Source organism: Chrysochloris asiatica, unplaced genomic scaffold, assembly GCF_000296735.1.
Source record: "Chrysochloris asiatica unplaced genomic scaffold, ChrAsi1.0 scaffold00012, whole genome shotgun sequence".
Taxonomy (NCBI): domain Eukaryota; kingdom Metazoa; phylum Chordata; class Mammalia; order Afrosoricida; family Chrysochloridae; genus Chrysochloris; species Chrysochloris asiatica.
Genome location: NW_006408530.1, coordinates 6,089,408 through 6,106,179, shown reverse-complemented (window position 1 = coordinate 6,106,179; position 16,772 = coordinate 6,089,408). Strand labels below are relative to the sequence as shown.

The 16,772-nt window shown below is 39.4% G+C and overlaps 1 protein-coding gene across 1 annotated transcript in view; it reads left to right on the top strand.

Annotated features, from left to right (window-relative positions):
* Positions 1-16,772, top strand: part of FMNL2 (formin-like 2) — a 215,798-nt gene that overhangs the window by 187,067 nt on the left and 11,959 nt on the right. Inside the window, exons 14-19 of the mRNA XM_006834592.1 lie at positions 2-77; positions 5,202-5,326; positions 6,202-6,404; positions 13,898-14,132; positions 15,773-15,841; positions 15,934-16,014. Coding sequence (XP_006834655.1) covers positions 2-77; positions 5,202-5,326; positions 6,202-6,404; positions 13,898-14,132; positions 15,773-15,841; positions 15,934-16,014 — 789 coding nt within the window. The remainder of the gene's footprint in view (position 1; positions 78-5,201; positions 5,327-6,201; positions 6,405-13,897; positions 14,133-15,772; positions 15,842-15,933; positions 16,015-16,772) is intronic.

The following is a 16,772-nucleotide window of genomic DNA, read 5'->3' as shown; positions in this document are numbered from 1 at the left end:
ACCCCCTCCACCCCCCTCTGCACCCCCACTGCCCGGAACATCTTCACCCACAGTGGTTTTCAACTCAGGATTAGCAGGTAAGAACACAGACTAAAACCCAGGTACTTGTGTAATTAATACTCGTCTGTCTTTATCTCCTGAGGCTAATGTAACTTTTTCAGAGTCCAGGTCTTTTGCTGTCACACGATCTCTTGACATTAAAACATTTCTGCTAAGGTAGCCTGTGATGGTGAAATTATTTCTTAGACCTTCTTCCATCCATCTTCTCTGTCCAAGTAGAGAGATGAAGGCAGATAAACTGCTTTCTTAAGGATGTTCACAAGTTCAGCAAACCATTCCGACTGTCGGCACAGAACTGAGTCCCGATGAATCTTTTGTATGAAATGAATTTGTAGTATCATCATAAAAGAGAAAATGCCTTTCTGCTCAATTACCTAGTATAGTTTTCCAGGCATTTCTTCTCAATATTTGAGGGCAGCAGAACTCACTATCGTGGATTTAAGCTTCAAGGAGAAATGCTGCCAAGGGTAGTATCTCACTGCATTTAATGCATATGAATTGTGAATATTGTCTTCCTGCTAACTAGGATGAAGCATATAGCTTCCTTTACTTACACTCCCCCCCCCCAACCTATGAAATAAAATTGGGGTAGAGAGTAGAGTGTGGAGTTGGAGAAGAAGACAATTGCTCTAATGCCTTAAAATAGAAGTTCTCATTTTTGACTCATGAAAATGCATTTCCACTTAAACACTGGAAGCTGTTTTATTCCATCATAGCATATTTTCCTGGCATTTGGCATTTCTCTGAGCTTTACCATCTTTGTGACACTGGGGCATTCTGCTCCACCATCTACTTGAATCCCTTCATAAGATTTCTGACTTTCGATGAAGAACTGCTACTCTAAAGGCTTCCATTTCCAAGGCTGCAATAGTTTTCAGAGTCTTTGCCTGAAGTCCAACAGACAGTTTAAACTGTAAAACATTTCCCAGTTTCTGCCCCTCAGAGTGTCCATCAGCAGCTTTACAAGCCAGTCATCATGGCTAATCCATTCTGTTGATCACTGGAATCCTTTTGGACATTAGAAAGCAACCATGCCACACTTGTTCTACAACCAATTTGTTATGTTTACTTCCATTCTTTGACTTCCATAAAATTGTCAAAGAAACAAACAAGATGCCTGTTCAAAATAATGTTCACAGTAAATTAGTGACTTATTTCCACCTTTCAAGGTCTTCCTGTCTACTACTTTTTTCTAGAAATTTTATTACTTCTGAAGAAGGGTTGGAGGAGAATCATTATGGAGTTATTGGATTTTGGAATGTAAAACAAACACATACCAAGCCATAGGAATATGTTCCATCAACAGACTGTTCTGAGTGATTGAGTGTGAAAACCTCTAGCCATCACCTGCACTGATCTTACTGGCTAGACTTCCCTCCCAGCCCATTGAGCATTCACTGTGAGATGTGTCTGCTAGAGTGGCTTGCGTTTGCTACTACCTTCTTTCTCTTTGGTCAAAAAAAAATGTATGATGCAGCATCTACTTCCAGTCGTCTGAGTTCTAACAGTGCTCAAAAGTACCTTGGTAGAATGAAAGCGCGAAGAAGCTGAGATATGCGTGTCCAGGGCTCCCTACTGAATGGGTCCTGTCCTATCTGGTTGAATTTGTGTCTGGCTTCTGCGCATTTATTATTTGTTAAAATTTGTTGACTTCTATTGGTTCCCTCAATTTTGAGGTAGATAGCTCTGTGCTCAGGTGATTGTTAGCTGCTTGCTGGCTTTAGTGTGAGGAACCTTGGTGATGCAGTAGGTTAAGTGTTGGGCAGTAAGGTTGGCAGTTTAGTGGGGGAAGGATGAGGCTGTTTGCATCTGTAAAGATTTACAGTCCTGGAAACCCTTGGGAGCAGTTGTACTCTGACCTTTAGGGATGTTATCAGTCAAAATTGACTCCATAGCATTGAGCGGGGTTGTCTTTAGGGTTGCTGAAGTTGGACTTAGCCTCCTTTGTGCCTTATGCATTTTAGAGGTTTCTGAATGGGGTTAAAGAAACTCCTCTTTAGCTCCTTAATTATTAAACATCATATAAGACTTTCTACTCAGACTTTTAGATAGCTTGAGATCAGGCAACTTCTTTAGTCTCTATTCAGTAATATCCTTAATTGGGCTGTTCATATTTAGTGTAGCCCGTTTTGTGAAATATTTTTCCCAGTGTGTTCATCTGTTTATCTGTCTATCTGTCTGAAACTGTTTATCTGTCTGAAACTGATAAGCTGGATAGGATAAAGATATCCCAGTAGAGTCAAGAGACAGGGCTGAGCTGATTGCCAAGGGTTCCTGGGAAATTACCAGGCTCTCTGGGTCTGCACACAGTAAGGATGTCTTTTCTCTTCAACAAGCAGTAAGCATGTGTGTTCTTGGTGGCCAAGACAGGACCAGAGGCAGATCCTAAGCTTACCTAATTGAGAGTTTCTCTTGCATTTATTTTATAGAGAAAATATTACAGCATTTGAAGTATAAGACTTGCTTCTTTAAATTTGTCATAGATCTGGTTCCCTTTACTGGGTTAGAGCATTAGTAACATGCCCCTGAGAAATCCATCTTGCTGTCTCTCGGAGAGTGTGCTTGGAACTTCAGAATAGGAAAGTGAACCTCTGCTGATTACTTTTTTATTTAAAACAATTGCTCTTATGCTCTAGCATCCTTAATGAAGTTCAATATGGCTGTTTGCGGCAACTGCGATAATTTCTTTTTTCTTTCCCTCTTCCAAAAAGGATTTTTTTAAAAACAAAAAATAAACTAAATGATGAGTACATCTTCAAGGCAAGCAAGAATGGAAATGAACTTTTGGCTCTATGCTGTCTTGTGAAATGTGTCCAAGAAGCATGAAATTCTATGCTAAAAGTGCGTGAACTGTGGAGCCCCTTGACGCTAACCATATCTAATTAAATTTTTATTTTTATTTTCTTTGTTCTTTCTGCTTCCACAAAGATGGGCCAATCAAGCTTTTCTGTAGGTTGCTCCTCACTGGGTGTGTTGCGTATTTACCATGTGTTCCTGTTGGTCACATTGTGCCTTGGCATCTTTCCGCTCCATCTGACTTTGATCCATCACTGCGTTTTCATTTTGTGTCTGCGGGCAGGTTTGGTGTTGGCTGACAGTTGCTCCAGGTTTGCCCAGATCTTGTAGTTGATACTCTAGAAGGGATTGTTGGCCTTCCTTTACACAGACATCCTGAGTTTCATATCCCACATTCCTTTTGTCCCAAGAAAAGGAATACTTTACTTTTCGTTTAATTTTCATAGTTAGCTTGAAGTCCCCAGGAGAGCTCCTTCACAGAACAGAAAGTGCTGCTGGGAGAATGCCCCTTTTCAGTCTCCTCTCTCTAGTATCTGGCACTCTCTGTGGAAAACAAACACTTACCCTAGCCCCTCTCACTCAGTCAGAGCCACTTTCTTTAGCCTAAACACTGGGGACATGGTGTATATTATAGTGGCCTTTGTGTATCTCATTTGAGCTAGTCCCTCAATCTGAGTCAGTAAAAGCTTTCCTTGAAGAACTTTCTTGCCTGTGTTTTGATCTCAGGCCTATTCCTAGTCTTGCTAAAGAGTTGAGAGTAGAGTAACAACAAATGGGATGGGAAGGTAGGAAACAAATAGTACCTACCTTATCACATCAGATTAGTAAAAGATCCCCTATGTCCCTTCACTCTCCGCTCACTGCTGAAGTGCCAGATTAGAGGAAGTTCTGTTCCTTTGTCCCATAATGGCCATTGATTTTCCTGGGGAGTGTAGACAGAAATGAAGTGGCAAGAAATGTCAGCATTTGTGGATAGTGGAAACTAAGGTATCACACTTGGTGGTGGAAGGGCCTAGTTTGGCAAAAGCTGTGTTTCCATGTTCTTGCATGCTTTTGTGTGGATTACTGATGACATTCCTGCTATTTGCATGGCCTTTGTAACTCTGGAGGAATGAGAGGCAGCTCCTTTTGTGTCCCATGTGAACTCCCAATGATGAAAGCAGCTAGGTGAAAGCCCAGTTGTTTATCACTTTGATTTTTGTTCTGCACTGATGCATTAGGAGCTCTCCATCCTGGTATAGTGCTGCAGGATAAGCACTGGACTGGTAACCTCAAGGTTGGCATTTCAAACCCACCAGCCATCTTGGAAAAACCTATACAAGGATGCTCTAAGTTGGAACCAACGCAACAGCAACACTCATGGCAGATAGTGGAACTCCCAAATAATGTCGTGAGGGTCCTAGGAGAGACTAGTGAAGGAGAATATATATAGCGAGATGGTTTGAGAAGGCTTCTTTATGATATGTAATTAATAAATAAGATTCTTTACTAATTTCCTTTTGACTCATTTACCCACAGTAAGAGGATTTAACATTCCTCTAGCTTCTAAAAGACCCCTTCCTCTCTGTTAAGAGGACTTTTGTGTTTTGAATGTAGTCATTGAAGCCTAGTTTGACAGAGCTGAGGCCTGGAGAGAACTTGTTCCTCAAACAAAGAGAAGAGACTGTGGCCATTCCTGAGATACATTCCGGTATCTTGATTTCTAAGTAGTACCTCCTCTGTCTTCTTAAACGTATTCTAATTTTAGCCATTCATGGCCCTTCATTTGTTTTAAATAATTCAGCAGCAAATATAAATATCCATTATCAAAATTATCTTCAATAATGTATTACTCTGACTACAAGTCAGCTTTCTTGGTGTTTTGGGTGGTTGAGACAGCCCCTGTCTGCAGTCTCTGAGCATCTTTTTAGGTTTGTTTGGAAATATACATACTCAAGAACCAAGAATTTAGGATGTCAAAATACAACTTAGACTTACAAATGTCATCTGAAGTCACAGAGCGTTTGCCCTATCTGCCATCCAATAAAATTGCTAAAAATTTTTGTTCTGAAACAGCATAGTTGTCTTAAGCATTGTGATGTAGCAATCCAGATTTGTGCTTTTTTTTTAAACACTGGGGCCATTAGACAGCTTTAACACTACGTTGTGTCCAGTCAGCCAGACCAATAACTCACATCACTCTGGCCAAGACCAGGCTTGATATTTTCTCTGTTTGCAAACATATAGGCACCTCTTGCCAACCTTCCTCCAGTGTTAAAGTGTCATCTGCAACGACTGTTGTCTGATTATTCCTGAGGTCACAGGCTCTTGGTGGGATCTTAATATCATTCTTCTGACATCTTTAGCTGTGAAAATTAAGAAGCCAATCAAGACCAAGTTCAGAATGCCGGTTTTCAACTGGGTTGCTCTGAAGCCCAATCAGATCAATGGCACAGTCTTCAATGAAATTGATGATGAGCGCATTCTAGAGGTATTTTTATTTTTGGTTAGAAACACGGGGTTGTTCTGTTCCAAAGAGCCACAATAGGTGGTCTTTGAACCTGGGAGTTTCGGTGACAAACAGTCTTGATGTAAAAAACCAAAAACTTATACAGTATCAAGGAATAAAAATAAACACTATTTTGTAAGAAGTTTAGAAAACTATGTTTAAAAAATTATTTAAAAATTAAATAGTTGTGAGCATTAGTGTATGCCACAACATATAGACAAGGGGGCTTCAAAAGCTTTGTGGAAAAATTGCCTTTATCTTGTAATTCCAGTTTTTCACAAACCTTTTGAAGCCCCTGTATCATGATATAGTCCCTGCCTATAATTTATAAAAGGGAATAAAAAACCTTTATTGGGCCATTGTTGTTGTTGTTGTTAAGTGCCGTTGAGTCGGTTCCGACCCATAGCCACCCTGTACAGGGTTTCCAAGGCTGTAAATCTTTACGGGAGCAGAATGCCTCATCTTTCTCCCGTGGAGTGGTTGGTAGTTTCGAACTGCTGGCCTCAAGGCTCGCAGCCCGATTCCTAACCACTTCGCTACCAGGGCCATACACAAATAGAAATTCAATAATCACACTACTTGCCTCCATTTGATGGATGGTTTTAGTCTGTGGTTACCATCTAAGCAAGCTAACTATTGAAAGGAAATTAAATAGTATACGTTTGACATTTCCTTCTGTTTATGTGTCCCCAGTCTCATTCTGACAGAAATAGGAAAACTTGAGCAAACTATGGCAAAGACAGATACTAAGTCGAAAAAAGAAATAGGGTCTTTGATGCTAAGAAACTGCCTAAATGATGACTTTCTGATTGAATTTTTAAGTAAGATCCAATTTACCAAATTAATTTCTCCTCCAGGATTTAAATGTGGATGAGTTTGAGGAAATATTCAAGACAAAAGCCCAGGGTCCTGCCATTGATCTTTCTTCAAGCAAACAGAAGATAACACAGAAGGGATCAAACAAAGTGACATTACTAGAAGCAAATAGGGCCAAAAACCTTGCCATCACTTTAAGGAAAGCTGGAAAGACTGCCGACGAGATATGTAAAGCTATTCATATGTAAGTCCAGGGCACTGTGGAAATTTTTATCTAAGTAAGTTTACCATAAAAATGAAAATAAAAAGTTATGAATTAATAGATAACAGAAACATTACAATAATGGGGTAAAATCTAAGGTAGAAGACTGAGCGATCCACATACAGGAAGTTCACTTATTACGTAGGTGCTACTTCGTGGTTGAGTAACATGCTAACATTAAAGAAGTGGACCAGAAATTACCCTAGAGATGCTATATTAGAATGAGTAATTAATTGCTTTTCAAAAACAACATCTGGCTTGTTACATCATTTATTATCTTGATCTGCTCTCTTATATAGGCCTATAGCAGTGCTTACATAAAAGGAAAGTTTAGCTGAGTATTGCAGATGTTAAGAATGGGAGGAAAGTATCAGCTTTCCCAGAGTATCAGAATTCAATCCAGATTAGTTGAATACAAATTTGTTGGCATTTGCGGAATGCCACAATTCAGTGCCAAATGCAAATACGATACAGGTGTATATTTTAATTCATAACAATAAGAATGTGATTCCTGTTGCTCTTTGCATTTCCAAGACATTTTAAAAAAAGCTTGCTGCCTATTCTTGACTAGAATGCCTTGGTTTTGTTTACTTCTCTGTTATTATTCCCTCTTTGTGGTCTTGGTGACTTAGATATAGGTTAAGAGTGTTAATAAATGTTTCAGGAACTAAGTCTCATAAATAGATATTTCATAAATTTTAATCAGAGGCTTTGAAAGGAGTAAATGACTCAAAAAATAACTTGCTCCAACAATCCAGTGCCTCCTCTAGTCTTTCTGATTTCTGGTGTACATTTTTATTTGTAGTCTTGTTACAGCTTGCTTCTTGTCGTTGTTGTTTCTTGGTACCATTGAGTCAATACCAACTCACAGCAACCCTATGCACAAGAGAACACTGCCCAGTCCCGCACCAGCCTCACAATCATTGCTGCATTTGAGCCCATTGCTGCTGTCACTGTGCCAGTCCGTCGCATTGAGGAGTCTTCCTCTTTTTCTCTTGACTCTCCATTTTACCAAACATGATATCCTTCTCCAGTGACTGGTCCCTCCTGACAATATGTCCAAAGTATGAGATGAAGCCTGGCCAGCCTGGCTTCCAGGGAGCACTCTGGCTGTACGTCTTCCAACACAGATAGGTCTCTTCTTTTAGCAGTCCGTGGCACTTTCAATATTCTCCTTCAATACTGTAGCTCAAATGCATCAATTTTTCTATGGTCTTCCTTATTCACTGTCCAACTTTCACATGCATATGAGGTTATTGAAAACAGTATGACTTAGGTCAGGCGCACCTTAATCCTCAAGCTGATATCTTTGGTCTGCAACACTTGAAAGAGATCTTGCGCAACAGATTTTTGCCTAATGCAATACAATGTTTGATTTCTTGACTGCTGCTTTCATGAATGTTAATGGTTGATCCGAGCAAAATGAAGTCTCTGACTTCACTCTTTTCTACATTTTTCATGATGTTATTTATTGGTCCCGTAGTGAGGTTTTTTATTTTCTTTATGTTGAAGTGCAACACATACTGGAGACTATAGTCTTGAGCTTCATCAGTAAGTATTTTAAGTGTGCTTTGCTTTTCAGCAAGCAAAGTTGTATCATATGCATATGGCAGGTTGTTAATGAGTCTTCCTCTAATCCTGATGTCATGCTTTTATTCATATAATCTAATTTCTTGGATTATTTGCTCAGCATATAGATTGAATAATTATGGTGAAAGAATACAACCCTTGCGCAGACCTTTCCTAATTTTAAACCACTCAGTGTTCCCTTGTTTTGAACAACTGTCTCTTAAGTCTGCGTATAGGTTCCTCATAAGTACAATTGAGTGTTCTGAAATACTTATACTTTGCAATGTTGTCCATAGCTTGTCATGATCCACATAGTTGAAAGCCTTTGCATAGTCAATAAAACACAGATAAACATCTTTCTGGTTTTCTCTGCTTTTAGCCAAGATCCATCTGGCATTAGCAGTGATATCCTTTGCTTCACATCCACTTCTGAATCTGGCTTGTACCTCTGAACATTCTCTGTCAATTTATGGTTGCGGCCATTTTTGAACTTTCTTTAGTAAAATTTTGTTAACATGGGATATTAATGATACTATACAATGATTTCCATATTCTGTTGGGTCACCCCTTTTTTAAATGGGCACAAATATGGATCTCTTCCAGTAAATTAGCCAGGTAGTTGTCTTCCAGATTTCTGATGAGTGAGTGCCTCCAGTGCTGCATCAGTTTGTTGAAAGACTTCAATTTGTTTTCCATCATTTCCTGGAACCTTGTTCTTTGTCAGTGCCTTCAATGCACCTTGGATTTCTTCCTTCATTATCACTGGCTCTTGATCATATGTTGCTTCTTCAAATAGTTGAACATCAACTATATCTTTCTGGTATAGTGACTCTGTGGATTTTTTCCATTTTATTTTGAGGCTTTCTGCATCAATCAATATTTTGCCCACTGTTGTTGTTAGGCGCTGTCGAATCAATTCCAACCCATAGCGACCCTGCTGTATAGGGTTTCCAAGGAACAGCTGGTGAGCTTGAACCACCGACCTTGCAGTTCAAATGACTTTGCAGTTTGATGCATTAGCCCACAGCACCACAACAGTACTCCATTTTGCCCATAGAATCCTTCAGTATTTCAAATCAAGGCTTGAATTTTTTCTTCAATTCCTTCAGTTTGGGAAATGCTGAGCATGTCCTTCCCTTTTGATTTTCTAATTCCAAGTCTTTGCACATTTCATTATAATGTTTGACTTTGTCTTCTTGAGCTGCCTTTTGAAATTTTCTGTTCAGCTTTTTTACCTCCTCATTTCTTCCATTTGCTTTCACATCTCTACGCTGGAGAGCAAGTTTCAGAGTCTCTTCTGACATCCATTTTGGTCGTTTCCTTCTTTCTTGCCTTCTTAATGACCTTTTGTTTTCTTCCTGTATGATGTTCTTAATGTCATCCCATAACTCTTCTGAGATCCAGTCTTTGGTGTCTAATGCATCAAAGCTGTTCTTGACATAATTTCTAAACTTCAGTCTTTACTGTTTAATGTATCAAATCTGTTCTTCAGATGATCTCTGAATTCAGGTGAGACATATTTAAGGTCATATTTTGGCTCTTGTGGACTTGTTTTCATTTTCTTCAGCTCCATCCTGAACTTGTACATGAGCAATTGATGATCTGTTCCACAATCTGCCCCTGGCCATGTTTTGGCTCATGATATGGAGCTTGTCCGCTGTCTCTTTCCACAGATACAGTGAGTCTGACTTCTGTGTATTCCATCTGGTGAGGTCCAGGTTTATAGTCATCTCTTACGTTGTTTAGAAATATATATTGCAATGAAGAAGTCATTGGTCTTTCAAAATTCTATCATGTGATCTCCAGCATCGCTTTTATCACCAAGGCTATATTTTCCAACTACAGATCCTTCCTCTTTGTTTCCAACCTTTATATTCCAATCACCAGTAATTATTGCATGTTTGATCAATTTCAGACTGAAAAAGTTGGTAGAATTCTTAAATTTCATCATCACTGGCTTAGTTGTTGGTGCATAAATTTGAATAATACTGGCGTTAAGTGGTCTGCCTTGTGGGCATATGGGTATTTTCCATCACAGAGAGTGTTGTACTTCAAGATAGGTCTTGGTGTGTTCATTGTGATAATGAATGCGATGCCCTTTCTCCCCAGTTTGTCATTCCCTGCATAGTAAACCATGTGATTGTCAGAATCCGAATTGCCAATGCCAGTCCATTTCACTTCACTAATACCTAGGATATTGATGTTTATGCATGTCAGTTCATTTTTTATAACTTCCAGTTTTCCTAGATTCATACTTTGTACATTCCATGACCTGATTATTAATGGATGTTTACAGCTGTTTCTCTTTAAGTTGTGCCCTATCAGCAAATAAAGGTCCCTATGGCTTTAACTGGTAGCGCAGTGGTTACGAATTGGGCTGCGAACTGCAAGGTCAGCAGTTCTAAACTACCAGCTGCTCCGCGGGACAAAGATGAGGCTTTCTGCTCCCATAAAGATTTACAGCCTTGGAAACTCTGTATAAGGTTGCTATGAGTCGGAATCGACTCCACGGCACATAACAACAACAACAACAACAACATGGCTTTAACTGTACTTTGAGGAAGCAGCTCTTCCCCAGTAGCATTTTGAGTGCCTTCCAACCTGAGGGACTCATTTTCTGGCACTATATCTTACCATGGGAGCTGTGGTAGCGTAGTGGTTACGAATCGGACTGTGAATCGCAAGGCCAGCAGATCGAAACTACCAGCTGTTTCGCGGGAGAAAGATGAGGCTTTCTGCTCCCATAAAGATTTACAGCCTCGGAAACCCTGTACAGTGTTGCTATGAGTCGGAACCGACTCCATGGCACTTAGCAACAACAACAATATTTGACCATATTCTGGTGCGTCTCACCACATTTCTGGTGCTGACAGAGTTCCACTGCTATTCATAGTTTATGGTGACTAAATATTCGGAAGTAGTCTATCTCTCCTTCTTCTTAGTCTGTCTTCATCTGGAAGGTCAGCTGAAACCTGTCCACCATGGGTGACCCTGCTGATGTTTAAAATACTCATGGCATAGCTTCCAGCATCATACTAACATGCAAGCCACCACAGTACAACAAACTAACAGACAAGTGGTTGTACCTTGCTTGTTGTTGTTGTTAGGTGCCATTGAGTCGGTTCTGACTCATAGCAACCCTATGCACAACAGAATGAAACACTGCCCGGTCCTGGACCAACCTCACTATTGTTGTCACACTTGAGCCCATTGATAGTGCCACTTTGTCAATTCATTGCATTGAGGGTCTTCCTCTTTTCTTTGACCCCTCCACCTTACCAAACATGATATCCTTCTCCAGTGACAGGTCCCTCCTGACAATATGTCCAAAGTATGAGAGACGAAGTTTGGTCATCTTGGCCTCCAAGGAGCACTCTGGCTGCACTTCTTCCAACACAGATCTGTTGGTTCTTTTGGCAGCCCATGGCACTTGCAATATTCTCTTCTCCAACACTGTAACTCAAAAGCATTAATTCTACGGTCTTCCTTTCACATGCGTATGAAGTTATTGAAAATACCATGGATTGGGTCAGGAAAACCTTAATCCTCAAGCTGACATCTTTGCTCTTCAACATTTTAAAAAGATTTTGTGCAGCAATTTGCCGAATGCAATACATTGTCTGATTTCTTAACTGCTGCTTCCATGAGTGTTGATAGTTGTCAAGAATGAAGTCCTTGACAGCTTCAAGGTTTTCTCTGTTGATAAGAATCTTGTATATTGATCCAGTGGTGAAGATTGTTTTCTTTACATTGAGATGCAATCCATACCAAAGGCTGTACTCTTTGATATTCATCAGTAAATATTTTAAGTCTTCTTCACTTCAGCAAGCAAGGTTGTATCATCTGCATATCACAGATTGTTAATGAGTCTTCCTTCAATCCTGATGCCACGCTTTTCTTCATATAATCCAGTTTCTCAGATTATTTGCTCAGCATACAGGTTGAATAAGTACTGTGAAGAATACAACCCTGTCTTTCTTAATTTTAAACCATTCAGTGTTCCCATGTAATGTTTTAACAACTGCCTCTTGGTCCAGGTAGAGATTACTCAATAGCACAATTAAGTGTTCCGGAATACCCATACTTCATAATGTTGTTCGTAGCTTGTCATGAGCCACACAATCGAAAGCTTTTGCATAGTCAATAAAGCACAGGTAAACATCTTTCTGATATTCTCTGCTTTCAGCCAAGATCCATCAGACATCAGCAATGATATCCCTCGTTCCACAGCCTCTTCTGAATCTGGCTTGCACCTCTGGAGTTCTCTGTCAATGTATGCTTGCAGCCATTTCTGTATTACCTTTAGTAAAACTTAACTCGCCTGGGATATCAAAGAGATTGTCTGATGATTTCCGCATTCCATTGGGTCACCTCTGTTTGGAATGGACACAAATATGGATCTCTTCCAATCAGTCAGCCAGATAGTTGTTTTCTAAAATTCTTGGCAGAGATGAGTGAGTGCTTCCTGTGCTGCCTCACTTTCTTGAAAGATTTCAATTTATATTCCATCAATTCCTGGTGCCTTGTTCTTTGCCAATTCCTTCAGTGCACCTTGGACTTCCTCCTTCAGTATCATTTGCTCTTGATCATATGCTACCTCTTGAAATGGCTGAACATCAAACATTTCCCTTTTGGTACAGTGAGTCTGGATTCCTTTCATCTACTTGTGATGCTTTCTGTATCATTCAATATTTTGCCCAGAAAATCCTTTAATAACAAAAGTCGAGGCTTGAATTTTTTCTTCAGTTCCCCCAACTTGAGAAATGCTGAGTGCATTCTTCCTTTTTGGTGTTCTGACTCCAGATTGTTGCACTTTGTTATATTTGACTTTTGTCTTCTTGAGCTGACCTTTGAAATTTTCTGTTCAGCTCTTGGACCTCCTCATTTCTTCGATTTGCTTTAGCATCTCTACTACGCTGGAGACCAAGTTTCAGTGTCTCATCCATTTTGACCTTTTCCTTCTTTCTTGTCTTCTTAGTGACTTTTTGCTTTCTACCTGTATGATCTTGATGTCATCCCACAACTCTCTGGTCTTCAGTCTTTAGTGTTTAATGTATCAAATCTCTTCTTCAGTTGATCTCAAATTCAGGTGGGATACATTCAAGGTCATATTTTGGCTCTCTTAGACTTGTTTTCATTTTCTTCATCTTCAGTTTGAATTTGTATATGAGCGATTGATGGTCCATTCCACAATCTGCCCCTGGCCTTGTTTTGACTGATGATATGGAGCTTTTCTATTGTCCCTTTTCACAGATGTAGTAATTTGATTTCTATGTATTCCATCTGTGAGGTCCATGGTATTATGCTGTCTAAAGAAGGTATTTGAAATGAGCAAATCATTGATTTTGCAGAATTCTATCATGTGATCTCCAGCATCATTTCTATCACCAAAGCCATATTTTCTAACCACTGATCCTTCCTCTTTGCATCCAAAATTTGCATTCCACTCACCACTAGTGATCAATACATCTTGATTGCATGTTTGATCAATTTCAGAGTGAAGAAGTTGTTAGTATTCTTCTATTTCATCCTCACTGCTTTAGTGGTTTGTGCGTAAATTTGATTAGTAGTAGTATTCGCTGGTCTTCCCTGTAGGCACATGGATATTATCCTATCACATCATGACTGATGTGGATATGTTCTTTTTGACAATGAATGCAGCACTATTCCTCTTCAATTTGTCATTCTTGGCAGAGTAAACCATGTGGTTGTCCAAATCAAAATGGCCAGTACCAATCCATTTCAGCTCACTAATGCCTAAGATATCGATGTTTATGCGTTCTATTTCATTTTTGGCAATTTCTAATAGGTGGTTAAAGTGTGTGTATGTGGAGGGGGGTAGGGCAGGGTGTGTGTGGTAGGGAAGGCTTTTTTTCTAATACTGACCTGTTGCCATCCGCCTTCAGATTTGACTTGAAGACATTGCCTGTAGACTTTGTGGAATGTTTAATGAGGTTCTTGCCAACTGAGAATGAGGTGAAAGTGCTTCGACTATATGAGCGGGAAAGGAAGCCCCTGGAAAACTTGTCAGATGAAGACCGCTTCATGATGCAGTTCAGTAAAATTGAGAGGCTCATGCAGAAGATGACCATCATGGCCTTCATTGGGAACTTTGCTGAAAGCATTCAGATGCTGACTCCTGTGAGTAGACCAACTCTGGTCAAGGAGAGGCACAAAAAGACATAGAATCTTTCTTTTTTTTCCTTTTAAGTCTCTCCAAAAATTGTATGCAGTATGATGTATGTAGGTATGTATAGGGCTCTAAAGACTCCTTCCTAGAACTTTCTAGATTGTGTTTTCATCTCAGCCATCCGTTACGCCATTATGTATGCAAAGTAAATTTGAAAAACCACGAAGTTTGGAAAGTGGTGACTTTCCATATTCTGCATTGCTATTCTTCCTAGAGAATGCCATTTTCTGGGTCTGCAAATAGATGTCCACTAGATTTCAAGGGGCCTATTTATACCAAGGATAAGGAAAACCATTTTCTCAAAAAATCATTTTCCTTCCTGAAAATATATCAGTCCTTTACTGAATTGGCAGGGAGTCTTGGTATGGCACTGGGGCCTAATGCACTGGACTGCAAAGTCATTTTGAACCACAAGGTCAGTGGTTCAAGCTCAAAAGCTGCTCCTTGGAAGTCCTACCCAGGGTTGCTATGGGTCGGAACGACTTGACAGCACTTAACAAACAACTAGGTTGGCAAGGCTGAAAATGTAACTTTCATTTCTAAAATGTACCCTATGTCTTTAGTGAACAGGTTTATAGCTTACATTGGAAGCACTAGATTATCACAGAAAATTTCCTTGATATTTACTGCATTAGACTATGGTGATAGAGAAATGATAGCCAACAGTCAGTGCTCTTGTGTGGATATGGTTTATAAATATCATACACTTCCCTTCTTTCCCTGTTCTGTTTCTAATTAAACTTAGTTGTTGATTTTAGTAGCATGTCTGTTAAAAGACATTTTCTGAGAACTTCTGGTGGATGATTTTATCCTTTTTTGCATTTTACCCTCCCCAGACTTAGACAGCTCCATTGGTAAATAAATATAAAATACAATTTCTATCTATTTACTTATCTGGAGTCCTGGTGTGGCATTGCAGGAAAAACACTGGACTACAAGGTCATTGGAATTGCAAAATCGGTGCTTCAAACTCACCAGCCGCTCCTCAGAAACCCTACATAGTATCACTATGAGTCAGAATTGACTTGATGGCACTAAACAACAACAGATTTACCTATCTTTAACTTTATGTGTTTTATGTAGCCATAAAACACATAAACATATAGAGGTGGTGGGCAAGAGATTGAATTCTGTCAGAAGACCCTTAACTCTTATCTCATTGGTTACAGGTGATAAACAAATTTTTAAATTACTTGTTCCTGCAAATAGTTTTTAGAGAAGGACTTACTGGTAATGATTGTTTTTGCTGTTAAGTGCCGTCGAGTTGGTTCCAACTCATAGCGACTCTGTATGGGGTTTCCAAGGAGCAGCTGGTGGGTTTTTGTACTGCCAACTCTGTGGTTCACAGTCCATCCAACCTTGTGGATCAGTCCTGGTGTGGCTGGTCCTATACTGCCACACCAGGAGTTCTTGGTAATTACAGGGTTTCCTAAGATCTCGTGTGACAACTTAAACTTACTCTGCTTAATAAAAATGTAATCGTGGCACTAGGATTTTAAGGCCTGATTTTTTGTGTTAATTTTAGTGTCCAATTAGAGTTTCCAGTTTTTAACACATCTTTTCTCCCTTTCTTCCTTCGATCGGAATCTAGCAACTGCACGCAATTATAGCAGCATCTGTCTCTATAAAGTCATCCCAAAAACTCAAGAAAATTCTGGAGGCAAGTACAATTTTCTTCATATGCATGTCAGCTGCATTCCTCTGCCTGGGATGCTATACTGATGGGGTGATCTTTCCTCTCTTTGCATTCAGATTATCTTGGCCCTTGGAAACTATATGAATAGCAGTAAACGAGGAGCAGTTTATGGATTTAAGCTTCAGAGTTTAGATTTGGTGAGTGGAATGAAAGAAATAAAAAGAACTATGTGAAGGGAAAAACAGCTGACAGAGATTAATTAAATCCCTTAGTAGCAGGAGTCTGCTCTTGGAAGTTGGGGTGAGGTAGCTTGATGAAAATTCTCTGCTACCAGAAAGAGTTTGGAAAATTGTTTCCAATTTACTGGAACACTATTTGGTATTATTGGCCCTAGCACTTAGAGCCTTAAAAATACTCATATCCTTTACCTCAGTATCTCCATTTCTAGGAATCTTTCCTCAGAAATGTGAATTTTGGGTGCTAGATTTTATCAATAATTGCACATAATCAGCAGCAATCTGAAAGTACAACATTTGGAAAATGATGGAAGATGATACAATACTAGTTCATACTGTACATACGTCTTCAACTCCTAACTTATCTGTGAAGAGTTTTCAAAGAACTAGAAAAATCTGTTTAGAAAAGGAGTCAGTATAAATTACATGTAAAGTGTGATTCCAAATAAGTATAATGTTTAGGGGAAAAAGACTGAATGGAAATAGGTCAAAATGTAACTTATTTTCATTTTGAGATGTTGGATGGAGTTACAGAAATTGTTTTCCCTGCTTTACATTTTTCTGTATTTTCTTTTTTGGATGAGAAAAGGTGTACTCTGCTTTTCTGAGTCAAAACCCTCAGTGAAACATATTCCTGCCAGCTTTGTGGGCCTAAATTAACTTCCACACGAGAAAGTTAAGTAGTGGGTTGAGGTCCCAGCCAGACACCCGCTTATTTG